Here is a 17,657-nt window from a genome sequence, read left to right on the forward strand (position 1 = left end):
ACATATATAAGTGCTTACTTCCCAGTTTCAGCTATTTTCAAGGACTTCAAAATATGCTCCGAGTAACATACTCATGACAACAACACTGAGATTTTTGCCATTAATACCAATAAAATGCACCAAACCGTATCAAAAATCACAACCACAACAGCAAATGATATACCAAAATCAGGGTAAAATACCTAACATAGATGAATCATGAGATGAATATGCAAAGACAGGCAAAGGAACTGATGAAAATTAGATACAAAGGAATAGAAGAAAGGCCAAAGGAATGAAGAGAAGCAAACAAATGAGCCAATGGATAAATAGACGTAACTATTATTAACCCTTAGTTTTGTTCAAGACAACTTACAATGTTAGATAAGCAAATTTGTATTGATTAACCCATTTATACAGCACAGTATTCTTACTGGGACAATTCAGGGTAAGTACCTTAATGAAGGGTACTTTCACATTGCTTTTACATTTATTTATCTTCCTCCAAAGCAAACTTAAAATGAGTATTAATTACTATCTGGCTGACACCTTTGTCCAAGGTGACTTAATGACAGACACACAAAGCACAATTTAGAGTTACCAATTTACCTGAAATACACATTTTTGAACTGTGAAAGAAAGCTGGAGCACCTGGTGGAAACCCAATTGTTGTGAGATGATGCAAATTTCACACAGACTGAACCATATTCAAATCCCCATCTGAATGCGCAGCCCAAGAACTGTGGGGTACCAGTGCTACTTGCTGCGTCACCCAGGAGAAAGAGGTCTTTGAAACCAGGGACTTCAGCTTTCAAGTCTATGGCCTTGCCCCAGATATGGGCAGATATCAAAACGCAAAAGGTTGAGAGACTGCAAAGAAGGAGAGTTAAATAAACCAGCCAGAACAGACAGATAAAGGTTAGATTTTTATAAAAAGTGAATGAGTCATAAAGAGACATTTGAGCAGATGGGAAGATGGATGGACTTACAACTAGATGGTTCCTGTTATGGTGACAAGGGGCTCTGCTGAGAAAGATGGGGGTTGAGAAGGTGGCACATCTGAGCTGTACCCAGCTCTCCCTTTGGTTGATTTCACACCAGATGTTGAAGCCCAGCAAAGCCTAAGCCCACAGTAACACATAACAGTTCTATATGATGTGCGTATTTCATTGAATCAGTAACAACAGATGGATCCTACTTGAAGGCTTGTGAATTTAAATGTGATGATCATACAGCTGAACATAAAGATTTTGATGACGGGTTAGGAATGTCTGACGTTTAATGGAGAGCACTCACCCTTTTAATATGCTGCAGTGTGTTATATCAGTGTTTATACAAAAGTATAACATCCAGTTGACAAGACCTAATATTAAACAATACACAAAGCATGTGAAAAGATGGCTTCTTCTTTAGAAAGCGCTTCTGTACAGAATTCCGTGGGGCTCAGTTTTTAAGTGCAATATCATTATTGGTTCAACAAGGCCATTCTCAGACGAGTCGTCATAGCAATATTTATCAAGGTCAGTCTCGCTTGGATGTGTCCCCAGAGTAATGGTATAACAAGGCTAGTTTAAGTTAGACTTGTCTTTAATGTAATGACTCATGAAGGTCAGTGTCACTCCGATGAGTCTAAACAGAAGGTGAAGAGCAGTTCCACTTCCTTGCTCTGTTAAATGAAATCTCTATTCAACAAAGTGCTTTCTGCTGAATCCATTTATGAGTTGTAGTTACTTCTTTCTTTAAAGGACACAAACATGAATTTATAAACCACAAATTCACGAAACCAGCATATGTGAAATAAAAGAATTCTTTGCTAATGGAATTAAATCCTTCTTATCATCATTCCAGTAGGATGCTATGTTTTTTTGGTTGTAATCCTTCCATGTTCCTAAACATGGGTTAATATGCTCTTGCCAAATGTCATATGACAACTGGAACACTTTAATAAATCTAAGTTCAAAAACAACATTTTAGAAAAGATAAATCTTTCTTAATTCCATCAGACCGCTGCGAGACATATGCACAAGACTTTGTCCAGCTGTGCTGCTGAGCAGTCTCTCTGTGGCCTTGTGGATTTAAACCACACTCTGGTCCATTGTCTCCTCCCCACTCACCTTTATGGACTGGGGTGTGACTTTAATCTCCTTTTCTTGTGCATCTCCTTTGGAGGACACCCCTCTGTTCTCTTTTTCCGCCTTTACGCCACTACACTGCTGCTTGTTTTTCCCGTTGGCAGCCAAAGATGGGTCCAGCATGTCCCTCACCACGCTGGTGCTGGTGTTGATCGTGGAGAGCGTACGGCGTTGGACCTCCTGCTCCTGGCACCGGTATAGGCCGCGGAAGGCTGCGCGGAACTTCTGCGACATGAGGTTGTAGACCACAGGGTTGATGGCACTGTTCGCATAGATGCAGATCCTACAGAACAGCAGGAACCAAGCATCCAGGTAGGGTGTGGCTACAAAGGAGTTGACGAGCACCAGTGTGCGGTAGGGCATCCATAGTAGGGCAAAGAGGATGACAACCACAGCCAGCATCTTTGTCACCTATGTACGAGACAGAAGGACGAGGCAGACACACGCAACAAAACAGAGACTTACTCAAAATGCATTCCACCAGCATCTTTATCCACAGCAAAAGAGAAGAGCGAGCAAGATTCCACTGTTGGGACGCTGCATTAGTAGCATGACTTTATACACACAACTCCCGTACAATAATTAACTGGACATTCATGAGGTTCAGTTACATTGCTGCTTGATGATGGTAGCATTAGCATTGTATTAAAACACTGAATATCCTTCCTGCTAGTCTTTGGTCTCATGCTTGTCTTGCTATCCAAGCGATACGTACATGTCATACATGTCACTGAGCTGTTCTGGTGAAAGAATTATGCAAAGGAGACTAAATCTTGAGTCTCACATATTGGTGAATGAAAGAGGACATAACATGGGTGCATAAAATTTAGAAAGGTACAAATAAGAGTAACTGTGAAAGCTATTTTAATACATGTCAAGAACATAGGCCTTCAGCTAGAAACCAGCAGCAGGAAAACACTAAATCAGGTTAAACATTTCTTTAACGCAAGGTCATTATTTAGCATAGGCTTTTAATTAAGGCTGTAGACATTATTTGTTTACAGGTCAGCACTAGATAAAATTGTACCATCGTTTGGTTAAAATCAGTTAAAAGCTTTCTTTTGGATTAGGCTTCTTACATTGAAAGTAGTGTCTCGCATTTAAACCTGCAACACAAGGGTTTTTCAAGCACCTAAAACAATAATAATGCTAATGTATTAATATCATGCTCTCAGTTCTGTATAATCACACTACAGTACAGCCATTATCTTCTGTGTAGGTTGACAGCTAATACAGAAACAGCAGTGTGGTGTATAGTAGTAAGACTAACTGCTGGATATTGAATAAAACTGTTGTAATCAATTTTATTAATAACTGCAAGCTTCACTTTGTTAATAATTTAACTTATATTTCATAAATGCTCATTAAAATGAAAAACTCTCAAATATCATTTTGCACAATGAACTGCCCACACCTGCAGATAAAAGCTGAACAATTGTTTTATTATCTGTTTTAACTTGGATATTGCTGAACTGTTCGGCTCACCATTCATAAGACCAGCTATTTTTGACAAGCGTCAATTCTCTGGAGAGCACTCAATAATAACACAAAAGTGTACTGTATATTTTTTGAAAACGGAGGGTTTTTTGAAAGCATAAGCAAAATGGGTTACAGTAGTTTATTTTTGTCATGATATCTGAAGATAATTGTGCTTTCTATCAAAATAGAAAGTTATAGTTTACAGGAATAGTTTTGAATTTAGCAATGCTGCATGTTCTGTGTTTTAAAAAATACATACAACGGTATAACAATTTTTCTATGCTTTATACTTGATTGTATTCATGTTAAAGTCAGCCAGTATCAATGCATTGTTGACCAAGAGCGAGACACAGAGTGGGGTTAGTTGGAAGAGATATTTTTTATATTCTTTTGTCCCATAGTCCTTGGTGACAGGCATCCAAAAACTTTAACATCACTTAAGCTTTAACATCATTAGAATGGAACCAAGAAAAAGCTGCTCTTTCATATGGCTACAGTGTACTGGGGAATATTCTAGAGCACTATGGATAGCTACATGACAAATAACATTTAGTATTTAAATTAGACCCAATATTCCCCTCTCCCTTTTTCAGGTGGCTGAATGTAAAAAAAAAAAAAATATATATATATATAGACAATACATTTGTTGTATTGTTGGCATGTACGAGCAAACTGGAGCACCCATAGGAAAGGCATGTGAACATGCAAAAAACATTCAGACTGTGCCAGGAGCCATGAGGCACCTACTGCTCTTCTGTGCAGACCAAGAACAGCAAAATAAATCAACAAAATAAGAGAAAATAATAGTATGATAAATGATTAGATGGAAAAGGTTAAGGTTAATGTGACATTTAAATCCATTCTTCTCATAAAGTGTTAATTTGTTCAGTGAAATTGCCATGTTAAGTGAATTCCCGTTGTGGGGGGGGGTCAAACTGCCATTACTTCTAATGTGGGACAAAAAGGTTTTCAGACAAAAATGTCATGCAAAATGAATTGAAATACCAGAATTATAGGTCTTTTATGTGTTAGAATGATAACACTGATATATATTTGTAACAGAATGATTACGTTTAACGTGTCTTTTTAATGCTATAATTTAATTCATTCATTCACACACATTTTCTGAACCGCTTGTTCCAGATGGGGCCACAGGGAACCGGAGCCTACCCAGCAACACAGGGCGTAAGGCCGGAGGGGGAGGGGACACACCCAGGATGGGACGCCAGTCCGCCGCAAGGCACCCCAAGCGGGACTCGAACCCCAGACCCCCCGGAGAGCAGGACCCGGTCCAACCCACTGCGCCACCGCACCCCCCTTCATTCATTCATTCATTCATTCATTCATTCATTATCAATAACTGCTTGTCCACTGCAAGGCTACATTAATCCAGAGTCTACCCTAAAGGCATAAGGGTGTTATATGAAAAATGTATGTATTTTTATAAGCTGTTGCATCAGTTTATAATTGCACAGGACCCCAGTAAATGAAGGCTCATAAAGTTTAAAAATGCAAGTCTTAAGCCTGTTTTTAAACATGTCCAGTGAAGTTTTGATATTCTGGACTTTGTTCTGAATTACATATTCTCCGCATTTCAAAGTGAGGACAGGATGTCTGCAAGTTGAAAGAAAAAAAACCCTTTGACTCAGAAATTATTAATTATCCCCCTTTATATTAATGGTAATTCAGTTTGTTTTATGACAACTCACTTTGAGCAGATATTCTGGAACAAATCACACTCATTATGCAAAGACAGCTTGCACATTATGCAGGAATTTGTTTGTGAAAAGTGCAAACCATTTTTTATTCACAGGATTGCTTTCATTTTTAATCAGGTGCCCTACCACCTGGGTCCAGCAAACTTTTGCCTCACTGCGCATTTATGTATCGTGGCAAAACAAGAAAACACGAGGGAGCATCATGTGGCATAAAGCAACACAATTCCTACAATACTTTCCTAAGAGAAATGATGTCATATTCAACAAGCCCAGTTTAAAAATCAGTTGATACCGATGACCTTTAGCAAAAAGAGTAAATCATTGCATCGCGAAAACAGCTAATGAGGGCCGGGAACACTGTGAGGTGTGGTTTAATTAATGAAGCATGAGATAATGAGCTCGAGGCACAGAGTGACATTTCAACCTCGTCGAACCACTAATTCTTCATAGGCCTAAATGGGTTTAAATGGGACGAATGATACTTGCTTCCAAAAGGTCTACATCTGAGGAACGACAGCTCAGCTGCAATGCCAATGACCACTGGCTTAGCACTAAATATAAAGTAGATAAAAGCAGCAAAGAAATCATTTAATCTCATCATTTAACATGTATCAGTAGATTTCCACTGAGTGGAAACGCTCTTGGTATGTAAAAGCCTCTCAATGTTTCTGGAAACATCCAGCTTGATGACTTTATTTTATGGCTAGCAGCCAACTGTGTGGGCTCAGGGTGCACCATGAGAATGTCCAGAGAGTGAGGAAGATTTTAACAGTCTGCAATATCAAAATAATGGTAACCGAGAAGAGAAATTGCCGCATACCGGGCATCTACCATATGTAACCTTATATCCACAAGGTTGCCAATTGGACCTACTGTATACACTGAGACGTGGAGCCTTCCTCTCTCCGTTCTCTCTGTTTTATCATTTGTTCCATTTTCCAGCAGTGACCTGACCAATTTCACTGACTGACAGGTGCTTTCGTCCTCATTTTTGTCTTATTTTGGAAGATTGATGTTTTGCTCCATCTCGACACTTCCAATGGCATGGTAGGGGAGGGCACTTCATCTGCAGCACAGCCATACAGACAGAGAGGTAATTATTTCAGACAGTCTGTGACTGCATGAGACAGTCACCCTCCCACTGTATTACAGTGCAATACATCTACAGGAGAAAAGAAGAAACATTGAGTGGAGTCTGAAGGTGATATGTAGATTAAAAAAACAAACTGTAACCAGTTGTGATGATTTACATTTAGCTTATCCACTGTAGGCCTCCTGCAGCTAGATGGGTACAAGAAAACACCTGAATGTTTTGGTACGCAAACTGAGTTGCATTTCACAAATACTCAAAATTAAGGCCATATAACACTTGCCCAGCATATTCAACAGTTACTACTCATGGATGAAGTAGAGGCACAGACCTGTACAGCATGTTGAGATGTCTGTCCTTTCAAACTCTTTTAAAGGTAGAACCTTTAAAGGCTATTCTCCAGCTTTCGTTTGAGCACAATCTGCATAATCTACCCTTTTGTGTGTCAGGCAGTGGCACTGCTCTCTATCCAGCCATAATTTTTGAAGCCCCATCATCATACTATTCTTTTCTTCATTTATTAAAGCTTTTATGAACAGCACAGGGTCACAGTAACAGTACACCAAGAAATTGCAAATATCTCCACATACACAGAGGTAGCGCTCAAGGTCGAAAGGTAACAATATATCACTGCTATGACCACATAGCACTTTCGAATAATTTCCAGAAGGGTGTTCAGACATTTCAGAATTCATTAGGATTGTCATGCAAATCATGCTATTCCTGATGAACCATTCAGATGGTCACTGCACAAAGTGGAAGGTCTAGTGGGTGAGAAACGACAGTGTACTCTGTGTACCGTGGTCTGTACTACACCCCATTGTAACCTTTTTTCAACACATTTAGAAGCTTTACAAAAAAGAAAAAAAATTAACCAGCTGTTGTGATAAATGAGTCTTCCGTTTTGGATGCAATAGACTTAAGATTGAATGGTTTAAAAACATTCTGTTCTGTTTTAAAACAGTGTGGCCTGGGTAGTCTACATCTGGTATTTTCTACCCGGGCAGATATTTACATTTATTCATTTAGCAGACGCTTTTCTCCAAAGTGAAAATCCATCTCAGAAAACAATATGTCATGCTGGTATACCGGAAGGAAGCCGTTGGACCCAAGTGCGGAGCGTCAGGGTTCAGAAGGGGAATCCAAAAACCATGGTCATAAAACAATCCAAGGGTCGCCGATGTACAAACGAAACCAGAGGGACAATCCGAAAGCCGGAAACCATGAGACAAGCAGGAGATCGTGGAAACCATGGAGTCGAGAGAAGGAAGTGAGCGGAGAAGGGAGAACAGGGTTGAGGACGAGAGGAACAAGTAAGGTAGGTAATCAGGAAGCACCCACTAGAGCGAAGAGCAAGGCTGAACAAGGTTCCGCGTGTGAATGAACTCTGGACCGCCCTTTTATGTGGTCGTCCCCTGATCCGCCACAGGTGATCCTCGTCGCGCCGAGGAGGGCGTGACGCAATACAAGACCCGCTCTTTGCAGTGGTTTTTGTTACAGTCAAAAATTTAAACAATTATGCTTTATTGAAAGTTTAAAGCAGCAAATAATTAAAATAATGCAAAGGATGACTATTTAGCTGCTCAGGTTCATTTTACATTTATTTCTTTATCTGAGGCTTTTCTCCAAAGCAGCTTACAGAGCTGAGTTACAATGATTTCCATACTTCATACAGCTGGAAAGAATCAAGGGAAAGTACCTTGCTCAAGCATACCACAGCAGAAGACGGTATTCAGACTTAGATTCATCAAGTAGAAAACAGCAACCCTAATCACTAGCTTCCTATTACACCTCAAAGGATCATTTTAACTTATGTTCAGGCAAGAATGTGCAAGGAATACCTGCAATAGTGAAAAACCTGGAACACTGGAAAGATCAGCAAGGATGTTTCTTGAAGATATGCAACCATTGCTTAACAAGTATAGACCATGATTACATAATGTATTTATTCAGTCTTAGATTTTTATTCTAATTTTCTTTAAGATTTCCAAAATGAGACATTTACGCACCTTCAAAAGTTTTTTTGATATGAAAAAGCATTCTAAATCACTGACTAAGCATCTGATTCAAAGATGTTTGAATTGCATGAGTTATTGACTGGGCCAGCCATGGGCCACTTGAAACTATTTGACCCAGTGAGGTCCCATGCCCCAAAGAAGCCCAACACACAAAACGTTTTTGCCACCACAAACTTTGAAAAAAGGAACATCTTACGTGAGAGACTGTGAGAGGTTAAGGGATAGAAAGAGTGTAATACCATATACTGTATTCTTGATATCTAATCAGAAATAATTTTAAATGCAGGAGAACCCACAAAAATGGTCCAAACTGGGCCCTGCAACTGTCTGGCTGGGCCTGGTCATTGAGTCCAAGATTAAAAGCAAATTACAAAATCTGTTTTATATAGGAGGTCGCAAAGACCAGGGTGAAAAAGCTCTGGGCTACAACATACTATAGTATCCACAACACATTCCTGGATTAATCATTCCCAAAACAGTCCTTGATCATGAGAACACAGTACAACACGAGTGGTTTACAACCATACAGCTTTAGAGGTGCTGATGATGCCACCTCTGCTGGTGGTCAAAATGCTTTCAGGGAAAATGCCAAACTCTGAACCGACCTGATAGTCAAACTAATCCTTCCGAGCTGCCAACCTTCTTTATTCTACAATATATTTTAGTTCTTTCAAATGCATAGCATAACCCAGCTTTGGTGTTTGTTCAACGCACTCCACAATGAACACAAAATGATCACAAAAGGCATCCAGGAAGTTTACAGCCCGCTCCTGTCAGCGATGTAAAAATAACTACAAGTCGTACACAATACATGTTCATGAGTGGGAGGCAACACCATGCACTACTCGCACTCAGGGACCAAAACACTCCAGAGATGGAGAACCTAAGGGCGAAATCAACACTTCCGCCATTAACTAAATTTGAGCCAGCAGTAGCCAAACCGTGCCGAAGCTCAAAATGCAACAGGTACTTTCTTTCACTGATGTATGGTGGGAAGACGGTGCTGTGCTCTGCCGATGCTCTGTCACAAAGGGTCGCTCCGTGGTGACCCTGCCGCGTGGTTTCCGAGCTCATTCTCCATTCCCTAAGCATCTTCACTGAAGAAAACAAAAGCAGGGGGCCCTGACACAAAATTACTTAGTATATATTGGGAAGGAGTACTAAACTGAATAGACTGATTAAATGAGAAATGTAAGTAAATTCAAGTTACGAAGCATACCAAGATAAGGGCATTAATGCACTTCTATCTGCTTGCGGTTCCTTCTTCCTCCCTTTTTCCACGCTTGCCACTTTGTATTCCTCCCTTCTGTCAGGTAAATGTGAGCCAGCATGAGACTAGCTGCGGTGAGGCAGCGCATCCAGCGTTTGGCAGGTAATGTGCAGAATTATACCGTGCAACAGACTCACAGGGGATTATTATATTAAACTGGACATTCAGGAAATTAGAGCTGGGGCATTCGGGATACCTGCTGCCAGAGTATTCTTGTCCGCTCACAAAAAAATCCAAAATGTGTGGTGTGTTATTGTGCGAGTTAATATAAATCTTAATCTCCTTTCCATCCGTCTATTTTCACTAGCATTTTATTACAGATATAAATCCTTAGCATATTGCAACACATTGTCAGAAACGTGCTTTCTTTAGAGAGACAATCACAAAGAACAATCTAAAATTCATCACTAGACTTGTACATCATAAAATACAGAGCCAAACAGGAGAACCCAGAAGAAACCCAAGCAAAAATACATAAATTCTGCATAAAGTCCAAGCCCAGTTTGATCTTGTAACCTCTTTACAGTACTGATCTCCTTCCTTTTAACACACTTGGGCACCGTTTTACAGTGTAAGAATTTATGTTTATTTATTGTCAAGAGACTCAGTTGAGTCCATGACAGAATTAATTTAGCCCTAACCACATAACCACTTCACTAACTAGTTTCCTACTGATTTGCTATGTTCTCCTTTCAATGACTTAAATAAAATTAACCATTTACATATAGCTGATGCTTTTCTCCAAAGTGACTTACAATGTCAATATACTTACAATTATTTATCCATTTATACCGCTGGGTAATTGCACTTGAGCAATTTAGGGTAAGTACCTTGCTCAAGGGTACTATAGCCAGACGTAAGATTTGAACCTGCAACCTTTGGGTCCAAAGGCAATAGCTCTAACCACTACCAGCTACCCCATTTACTTTATTAGTATATGCAGGAAAAAAACTCCACAATCTTCATTTATACCTACACTGAGGATAGAAAAACGCGAGCCATTTGTAAAAATATAGATGTGAGCAATGAATATATAGACTTTTTGTGGGAAAATGCTAATTATAAAGGAGCTAAAACGAGCTGAGAATGACAAGGATTCTAGATTACCTACTACAGGCTAGAGATGGATCTGCTTTTGTAGAAGACGATGCAGGATTCTGACACACACACACACACACACACACACACACACACACACACACACACACACACACACACCTGTTTCCTGGATGAAACACCACTTCTGGAGCGTGCCGGGCGGCTGGCCTTGTTTCCGGGCTCAGCCGACTCCTTGCAGGTCCCGCGAACCGCAGCGGTGGCTGCGGTGTCAGCACGGTGAGGCATGGGGCTCATGAAGAGGATGCGGGCAATGAGGCCATACAACACTATGGCCAGGAGCAAGGGGAAAACATAGAAGATGGCAAAATCGATGAGGTAGATGGGCAGGTAGAGGTCACGTGACACACGGTAGCCACACTGCACCCGGTTGTCCCGGTTCACCTGAATGTCCACCAGGAAGAACCAGAGCATGCAGTACACACACGGGAACACCCATACGCCAGCGATGATCCTCTTTGCCCTGGACACAGTGCAGACTGTTTGGGCTCTCATGGGGTGACATATTGCAATATACCTTCAAAGAGAAACAGAAGACAGATGATATGGAGACCATTCATCAGTACAGAATGAGACTAATTAAACCACACAATGCATTTTACACTAATCAGAACCACAGATTAATGCACAAATCCAGCTTCACTTAGAACTCAGATGGCATGTGACAGCTGTATTAATTTTGAGCAGGTACTTCATAAAAATTAAGAAGTCAGATCTTCATATTAAAATGTGCCACTAAAAAAGCCTTTTACGGTGCTGGCCTTGAGAGATTGCTGTATATGTAGGTTTTTGTTTGAACTGACAATGTAATTAGCCTTTTTAGCAGTTCACTTAATCAAATTAAATTAAACCCTTACTTCTAGGCTTATTATAATTTGTTCATTGAATATGTGTAAAATTCAAAACAATTTTAAGTTTATTTTTTTCTGCCTTTTAAAATTTTGGAATGTATAAACTTATTTTAATTGGTGATAACGATGCATACTTACACCATCATTCTGACACTTTAATTAATTACATAATTTACCATAAATAAATCCTTTATATAGGCTCAAAATTAATTTACTCAGTTTCAAGCTACAGTGAATGCCTGGCTTTCAAGCCTAAGGACAGAAGAGGAGAACAGTATACCTTGGAGGTACTCTATTTATATGATCAGGGAGAGTTGACACTGGATCAATGGCTCTTAACAGCAATTAAAAAGCTTCACCAATGGTCACATAAAGAGAACACATTTTATTGGCACAACTGCAACTGCTTTCTAATATCTTCAGTTTTTCTTCAGCAACAGTTCATTCTAATACAACTGAAAGCTCATCCTCGTGTTCTACTGATGTGTTTGTTCAAACATGATTTGATTTGTCGAATACATTCGGTGATAATCAAGAAAATTTAATTATCAGCACAACTTGGAAAAAAAACAGCATACAGAGGAAATCACTAGGACAACGATTAAAAAACGCTGCTCTATAACACTTCTTGGATGACCGTTTATGCTGTTTTGTTCTGCCCACCCTTCTCAATTATTCAATTAGCACATTCATTTTTATAAAGGTTTTTAAGGTTTTGATGAAATATCCTAAAACATCGCTTTGTGCCCCTTACATAACAAATACTGTTTGACCCTCACCTCCTTTATAATGTCACAAATGAGTGCATTCCTTCTGACAGCATGAAGACTACTTCCACAGATCAGAGCCTCGGAAACATGCAGAGAACCACCTCCATCTCCATCTCCAATGGACTGCTAATTGTGGAGGGCCTAATCACGCTGTCACAAGGAATAGTCCATATGTGAAGCTCCTAAACTTAAGTGAAGAGGCTTTTAAATCTATTTGACAGGCTTTTACATTTCACCATTAACAAAATGTCAGGGTTTCACTGCTTCCAGTCTTCTCATCCCAGTTATTCTGCTGAACATATTTAATGTGCTCTGCTCCCCTAAACACCTTCTGTGTCATCTGTTAATATAGATATCAACTAAGAAAGCAAAAAATGTGCTTGATTTGGTATCTCTGCATTCTCCATATGTTGCTCATGGGGTTACTATGGTCACCCACTTAAGAACAAAAAGAATTTATGGGAACATTAAACATGCCTAAGAAAAGTGCTGAACAAAAGTGTTCGTCCTTAAAATGGAATTTTAAAAACAGCTTGCAAAACAAATTTTAAACTACTTACAGTCAAAGTCCATATGGAGGAGAAAAATATTATAGTAGCATACCAGACAGAAACAATAAGAAGTGACTTCCAATCCAAGATCTTAACACTTCGTTAATGTAATTAATTACGCTACTCAGACCAAAAAAATTTGCTGCCTAAAAAATGTTAAAATCAGAAAATATATTAAAAGATTTTGATTCAGGGAAAATGTGTTATTAAGATAGACATGGCAAAGCATTAAGAATTTATTATGAAAAGCTTTTTGCACCTACATATAACTGATGTTTTGCACCTTCTTTGTTCTCTTATAATTGACTTTTTCATACTCTAATGCAATACACTGTTTTCTGTTTTATTGTGATGTGGTTGATGTACAGTTAAGGTGAACACTTAAATGCACTAAGTCAGATATATGAAAATACTGTCACGAGGAAAGATCCCTCTTCCGTATATATGTCTTACTGAAACTGGGAAGACAAACAGCAAAGGTGTGTCAGAGAAAGGCCACCTACCTCTCTACAGTGAAGGCAGTGATGGAACAAGAGGACACATTGATGCCCAGGTACTGAAAATAGGTGATGCCCAGACAGCCGGCATGCCCATAAATCCAGGCTCCCACCAGGCTATCGGAGATGTTGGGTAATCCAGCGGCAACCAGAACGGTGAGGTCAGCTACAGCTAGGCTAACCAGGTAACAGTTGGTGGGGGTACGCATATGGCGTGTGGTGAGGACCACTAGGACAACCATAATATTGCCCACAATGCCCACCCCACAGACCAGCAAAACCAGGAACACAGAGACAGTCTTGTATTCAATAGACTCAGTGACAGACTCAACAGAGCCCACCAGCGAGATGTTCGTTGGGGTGTCCATCTTAGAGCTTGAGTTCTCGGTTATCATATTTGCAGGTGTATACGTTTGTTCAAGGTAGCTGACTGTTTAGTCCCACAAAAGTCTTTACGTTAGCTTCCTTCGTTTGAAAATGCTTTTGTTGTTTTCTGTGCTTCTTTTTGTCAAATTTTGTCTTTCTTTTGTTGCCTTGTCTTCATTGCGCTGTGGTTAAAATACTTTTGGTTTGGTACAAACTTTATTTCAGAGCTTCTCCTCTGCTCCAGAATACAATTGCACTTTGGCAATACTCCTGAGACAAAAAATATGTAAATATTTTTTTACAGGTAATAGACACAATGACATCACTGGTCATCACTGGCAACTGATACGAAGATTCCACTAAAATGCAGTGTGTCGATTAATTATTAGATGTATGTTCATGCTGCCGGGATCCACTGAGAAACATTGTTTGCATAACCTCTCATAATGCGCCACTCCAACAAATGGCTTTGTGCTTGTTCACCCTTCTGTCACCATGTTAGTGTGAACTGCCATCAAAGCTTTATCATTTTCTTTTTTCTCCTTCCATATCTGTATAAAACACCTGCCTTGGGTACAATCACTTCCTGGCTAGGCCTGAATATGTGTAGCTTACAGTGTCTTAACAAGACAAAAACACTATAAGGGCTTAAGGGTTTAAATTAAAAGTTGACATTAAATTAAAATTTGACATTTCACTCTACAGATTAAAACATTGCATATTTAAACTTGCTTCAAATGCAGTTATAAGAAAAGGGCAGCTCAAGTGCAAATTATCAGAGCTATTGCCTCATTTATTGTCTGTTCTTTACAGTCTAGATTCTGGCTGCTTAAACTAAATTATTTTTAAGAAGGCCTGAACAGAAAAATATTGACACTTGATTTTGTTTTTGCTGCACTTGTATTGCAACAGTCCAGGATTGCTTGTAGAAAAGATTATTCTTGTGGAAAGTGAACCCTCCATGAATCAGCATTAAAGTGGCTATTACAGAGGAGATACAGATTGCACTCTGTTGCACCCCCTTATTATCGTCCACATTGTCTCGCCCACCACCTTCATGCCTGTAATATTAGATTAATGCCAGGCAGAGCAGCACTGAAACTTTCAAAGCTGGTTTCAATGCATGTTTCATCATGATGTCAGTAAAACTATCTCACTCATTTAAGAGTAAATCCACTAACAATGTACCAGAGAGGCATGACATCCAGCTGGACTCAATTAACAACTCAATTAACAACTCACTTAATGCAGACCTGGATGGTTGTATGGCCTTGCATTTAGCAAAGGCCTCTGCACTTTGCGCTCCATTATTAAGTAATTTCTTACTTATGTAATAGTAATAAGTAGGAGTTTCAAAATGAGGCAACCAGCAGTGCCCTTGAAAGAAGTGAGGAACCTGTAGTGTTTCAGTTACCACCCAGGCATCTCTTCTACCTGCTTTGGATAAATGTATGCTGAACATCTAAAAACAATTAATGTTGCTTTTGTACAAAGCATGTAATGACTGACAGATAAAAATCAAATGTTTTGACTGATACAAACTATGATGAAAAATACAGCTGCATAAATATATATTTCAATAACATTAACACTGCCCAAGTGTGCTGATAGAAGAAAGTCCTTATTTGAGTTTTTCCCTAGGGATTGTTTCTTTTATGAGTCAAATTAGGTTATTTGTTGTTATATATACTGTATCGCAATTTATCCCCCCCCCCCCCCAAAAAAAAAAAACACTGGGAGAAAAATGCCCTAAACAAAAATTGTAGGGTATGTTTTACTGCTTTTGTTCAACTGCTATGTCTTAGGTCTGTAGGAGCTTTATAAAATGAATTGTATGAAGTATCATAATGTACTGTGTGTAACATTATAAATACACAGGTGCAACACTAGGAAGACATACTCCTCAGTGTTTGTCAGCATAATCTGTCCTTCCGGTACTTGTTTATAACTCCACTGAGTACTGTTATAAATACTTACTCGGTCCCCCCAATACCAGACAAGGTGTTATGTGTATAATAATAATAATAATAATAATAATAATAATAATAAGCATATATAAAAATAAATTAAAATATAGAAAACATTGTATAATAATAAAAATAATAATAATAATAAAAATATTACGTTCTTCCATTTTTATTATTTAAACAGCAGCAGGAACTCCACGAATTCAGTCCATAAGTGCTCATGGCAATATAAGAGATATAAGCATAGAGGAATACACGTAGAAGTAAAATTTGTCCATAATTTACTATCAATATTTCATTCTACGGAGTAACTATTCAACAGGTGTCATATAACTTCGGAGTGTATGGTTTCGATTAGTGCATCATGATCATGTTTTTCCCCTTGGGCTCGTGAAAGAACGGAGGAGGACAAGTGAAGTCCACTAACTGCGCTGAAGTACGCAATTAAATGCGTGATTAGTATAGAGCCCATATTGTCATGGTGATGTAGAATACATCTTATTGTCATCCTAACTAAGTCCCTGCGAACATGAACACCAGCTACACAGGAAATAATACACATGATGATGTACAATCAATCAATGTTCCCCATTACTCAATGAGACAGACTATGTACTAATATGTGAAGAGAATGTCCGCTAAATGACTACTGACTCATCAGTCCTTTGCATAAAAAAAAAAAAAAATTAAAATTGTAACAGGAAATTAATTAGATGTTTAAAATCGGTCATTCGCAGTCACATTAAGATACTCAAATGTTGAAATGGGATTTCATATTCAGGTGATGCATTTACCTAAAGTAAGAAAATATCCGGCTAAGGTTGCCTGGTATCGTCTACATTTTGGTGGCAGAAAACTCTGTGTCTGATTAAGAAAGTGGAGGAGAAGAAAGACGCGTCCTACCTGAAGTCCATGTCTGCGGGCTGAAGGCAGACAGACGCTCATTCATTCAGTCAGTCAGTCAGTGTGTGTGAGACGTACGTACGTCAGTGAGCTGGTGCCCACGAGGAGCGTGTGTGTGTGTGTGTGTGTGTGTGTGTGTGTGTTCTCCGTGTGTTCTCACACCGGCCTCGCAAACTCACGCCAGAGGACAGATTGTCCAGCCGTCCTGCCTCTGGTCTCGCTGAGTTTGAACTTGTGTCCTACAGTCAGTGTGGTGCGATGTGTGGAGAATGTCCGCGGACTCATCATGTGCGGTCCGCTCCACGGTCCGATCACTGCTCTTCACTGCCATTTTAATCCTTTTCAACGTGTTTTAAATTATGGGGAGGGGGGGATCATAATGATAAGTACTGTTCCCCCCACACCATATTTTCTTCTTGTTACAGTAATACAGTCTGAAATGTAAAGAATGCAAATACAGCATGGGCTTAGAATGGAACGAAATCTTCCATTAAAAATAAATTCGCATCTCACTTCAGCTTAATTAATGAATTGTCAGTGACGAATAAAAACTTGAAGAAAAATGTAGTCAGTTTTTCTTCTCAGAAGAAAACTGAAGTGCCCCCTATATAATACATGTAGTATAAATAGAAAACGTAAAACTTTCGCACACCAGCCATCCAGCATATTACACACTGTAAGTGGCAGTATATGATTTTTGAATATTCCAGGAAATGCACTTATGGAAATATAAGTACCGCGAGACAAGCACGTACTGTACGAAGAGTAAAGTCAGTAATGCACATTTTTATTTTCCAGCATAGTACCGCGTACATTTTACAGTGTTTTCAGTTGTCAATAAATAACCAACGGAGAAAATCGCGTTCACAACTTGTGTTTGGTACCACCTATCGGGCCAAAATGGTAAAAAAAAGAAATAATAAAAGTTTGTAAGTGAAACTAGGGGGAGA

General features: G+C 39.2%; 1 protein-coding gene across 1 annotated transcript; it reads right to left on the minus strand.

Moving 5' to 3' along the window:
- Window positions 1-631: 631 nt before the first annotated feature.
- Window positions 632-16,841, minus strand: trhr2 (thyrotropin releasing hormone receptor 2). The gene is made up of 5 exons (XM_018739253.1): window positions 16,708-16,841; window positions 13,478-14,107; window positions 10,905-11,319; window positions 2,094-2,522; window positions 632-1,716 (listed from the first exon to the last, which is right to left on the minus strand). The coding sequence occupies exons 2-5, from the start codon at window positions 13,864-13,866 to the stop codon at window positions 1,666-1,668; spliced, it is 1,284 nt and encodes a 427-aa protein (XP_018594769.1). The 5' UTR covers window positions 13,867-14,107; window positions 16,708-16,841; the 3' UTR covers window positions 632-1,665.
- Between the last annotated feature and the right edge of the window lie 816 nt (window positions 16,842-17,657).

This window comes from Scleropages formosus, chromosome 7, assembly GCF_900964775.1.
Source record: "Scleropages formosus chromosome 7, fSclFor1.1, whole genome shotgun sequence".
NCBI classification, from domain to species: Eukaryota; Metazoa; Chordata; class Actinopteri; order Osteoglossiformes; family Osteoglossidae; genus Scleropages; species Scleropages formosus.

Excerpts from the sequence above, each read along its gene's own strand:
- trhr2 (XM_018739253.1), bottom strand. The coding sequence starts at position 13,866 with ATGATAACCGAGAACTCAAGCTCTAAGATGGACACCCCAACGAACATC. Across the intron at positions 11,320-13,477 it reads ACTGCCTTCACTGTAGAGAG|GTATATTGCAATATGTCACC; the intron begins GTAGGTGGCCTT and ends TTCTCTTTGAAG. Across the intron at positions 1,717-2,093 it reads TCACACCCCAGTCCATAAAG|AAAGAAGTAACTACAACTCA; the intron begins GTGAGTGGGGAG and ends TGTCCTTTAAAG.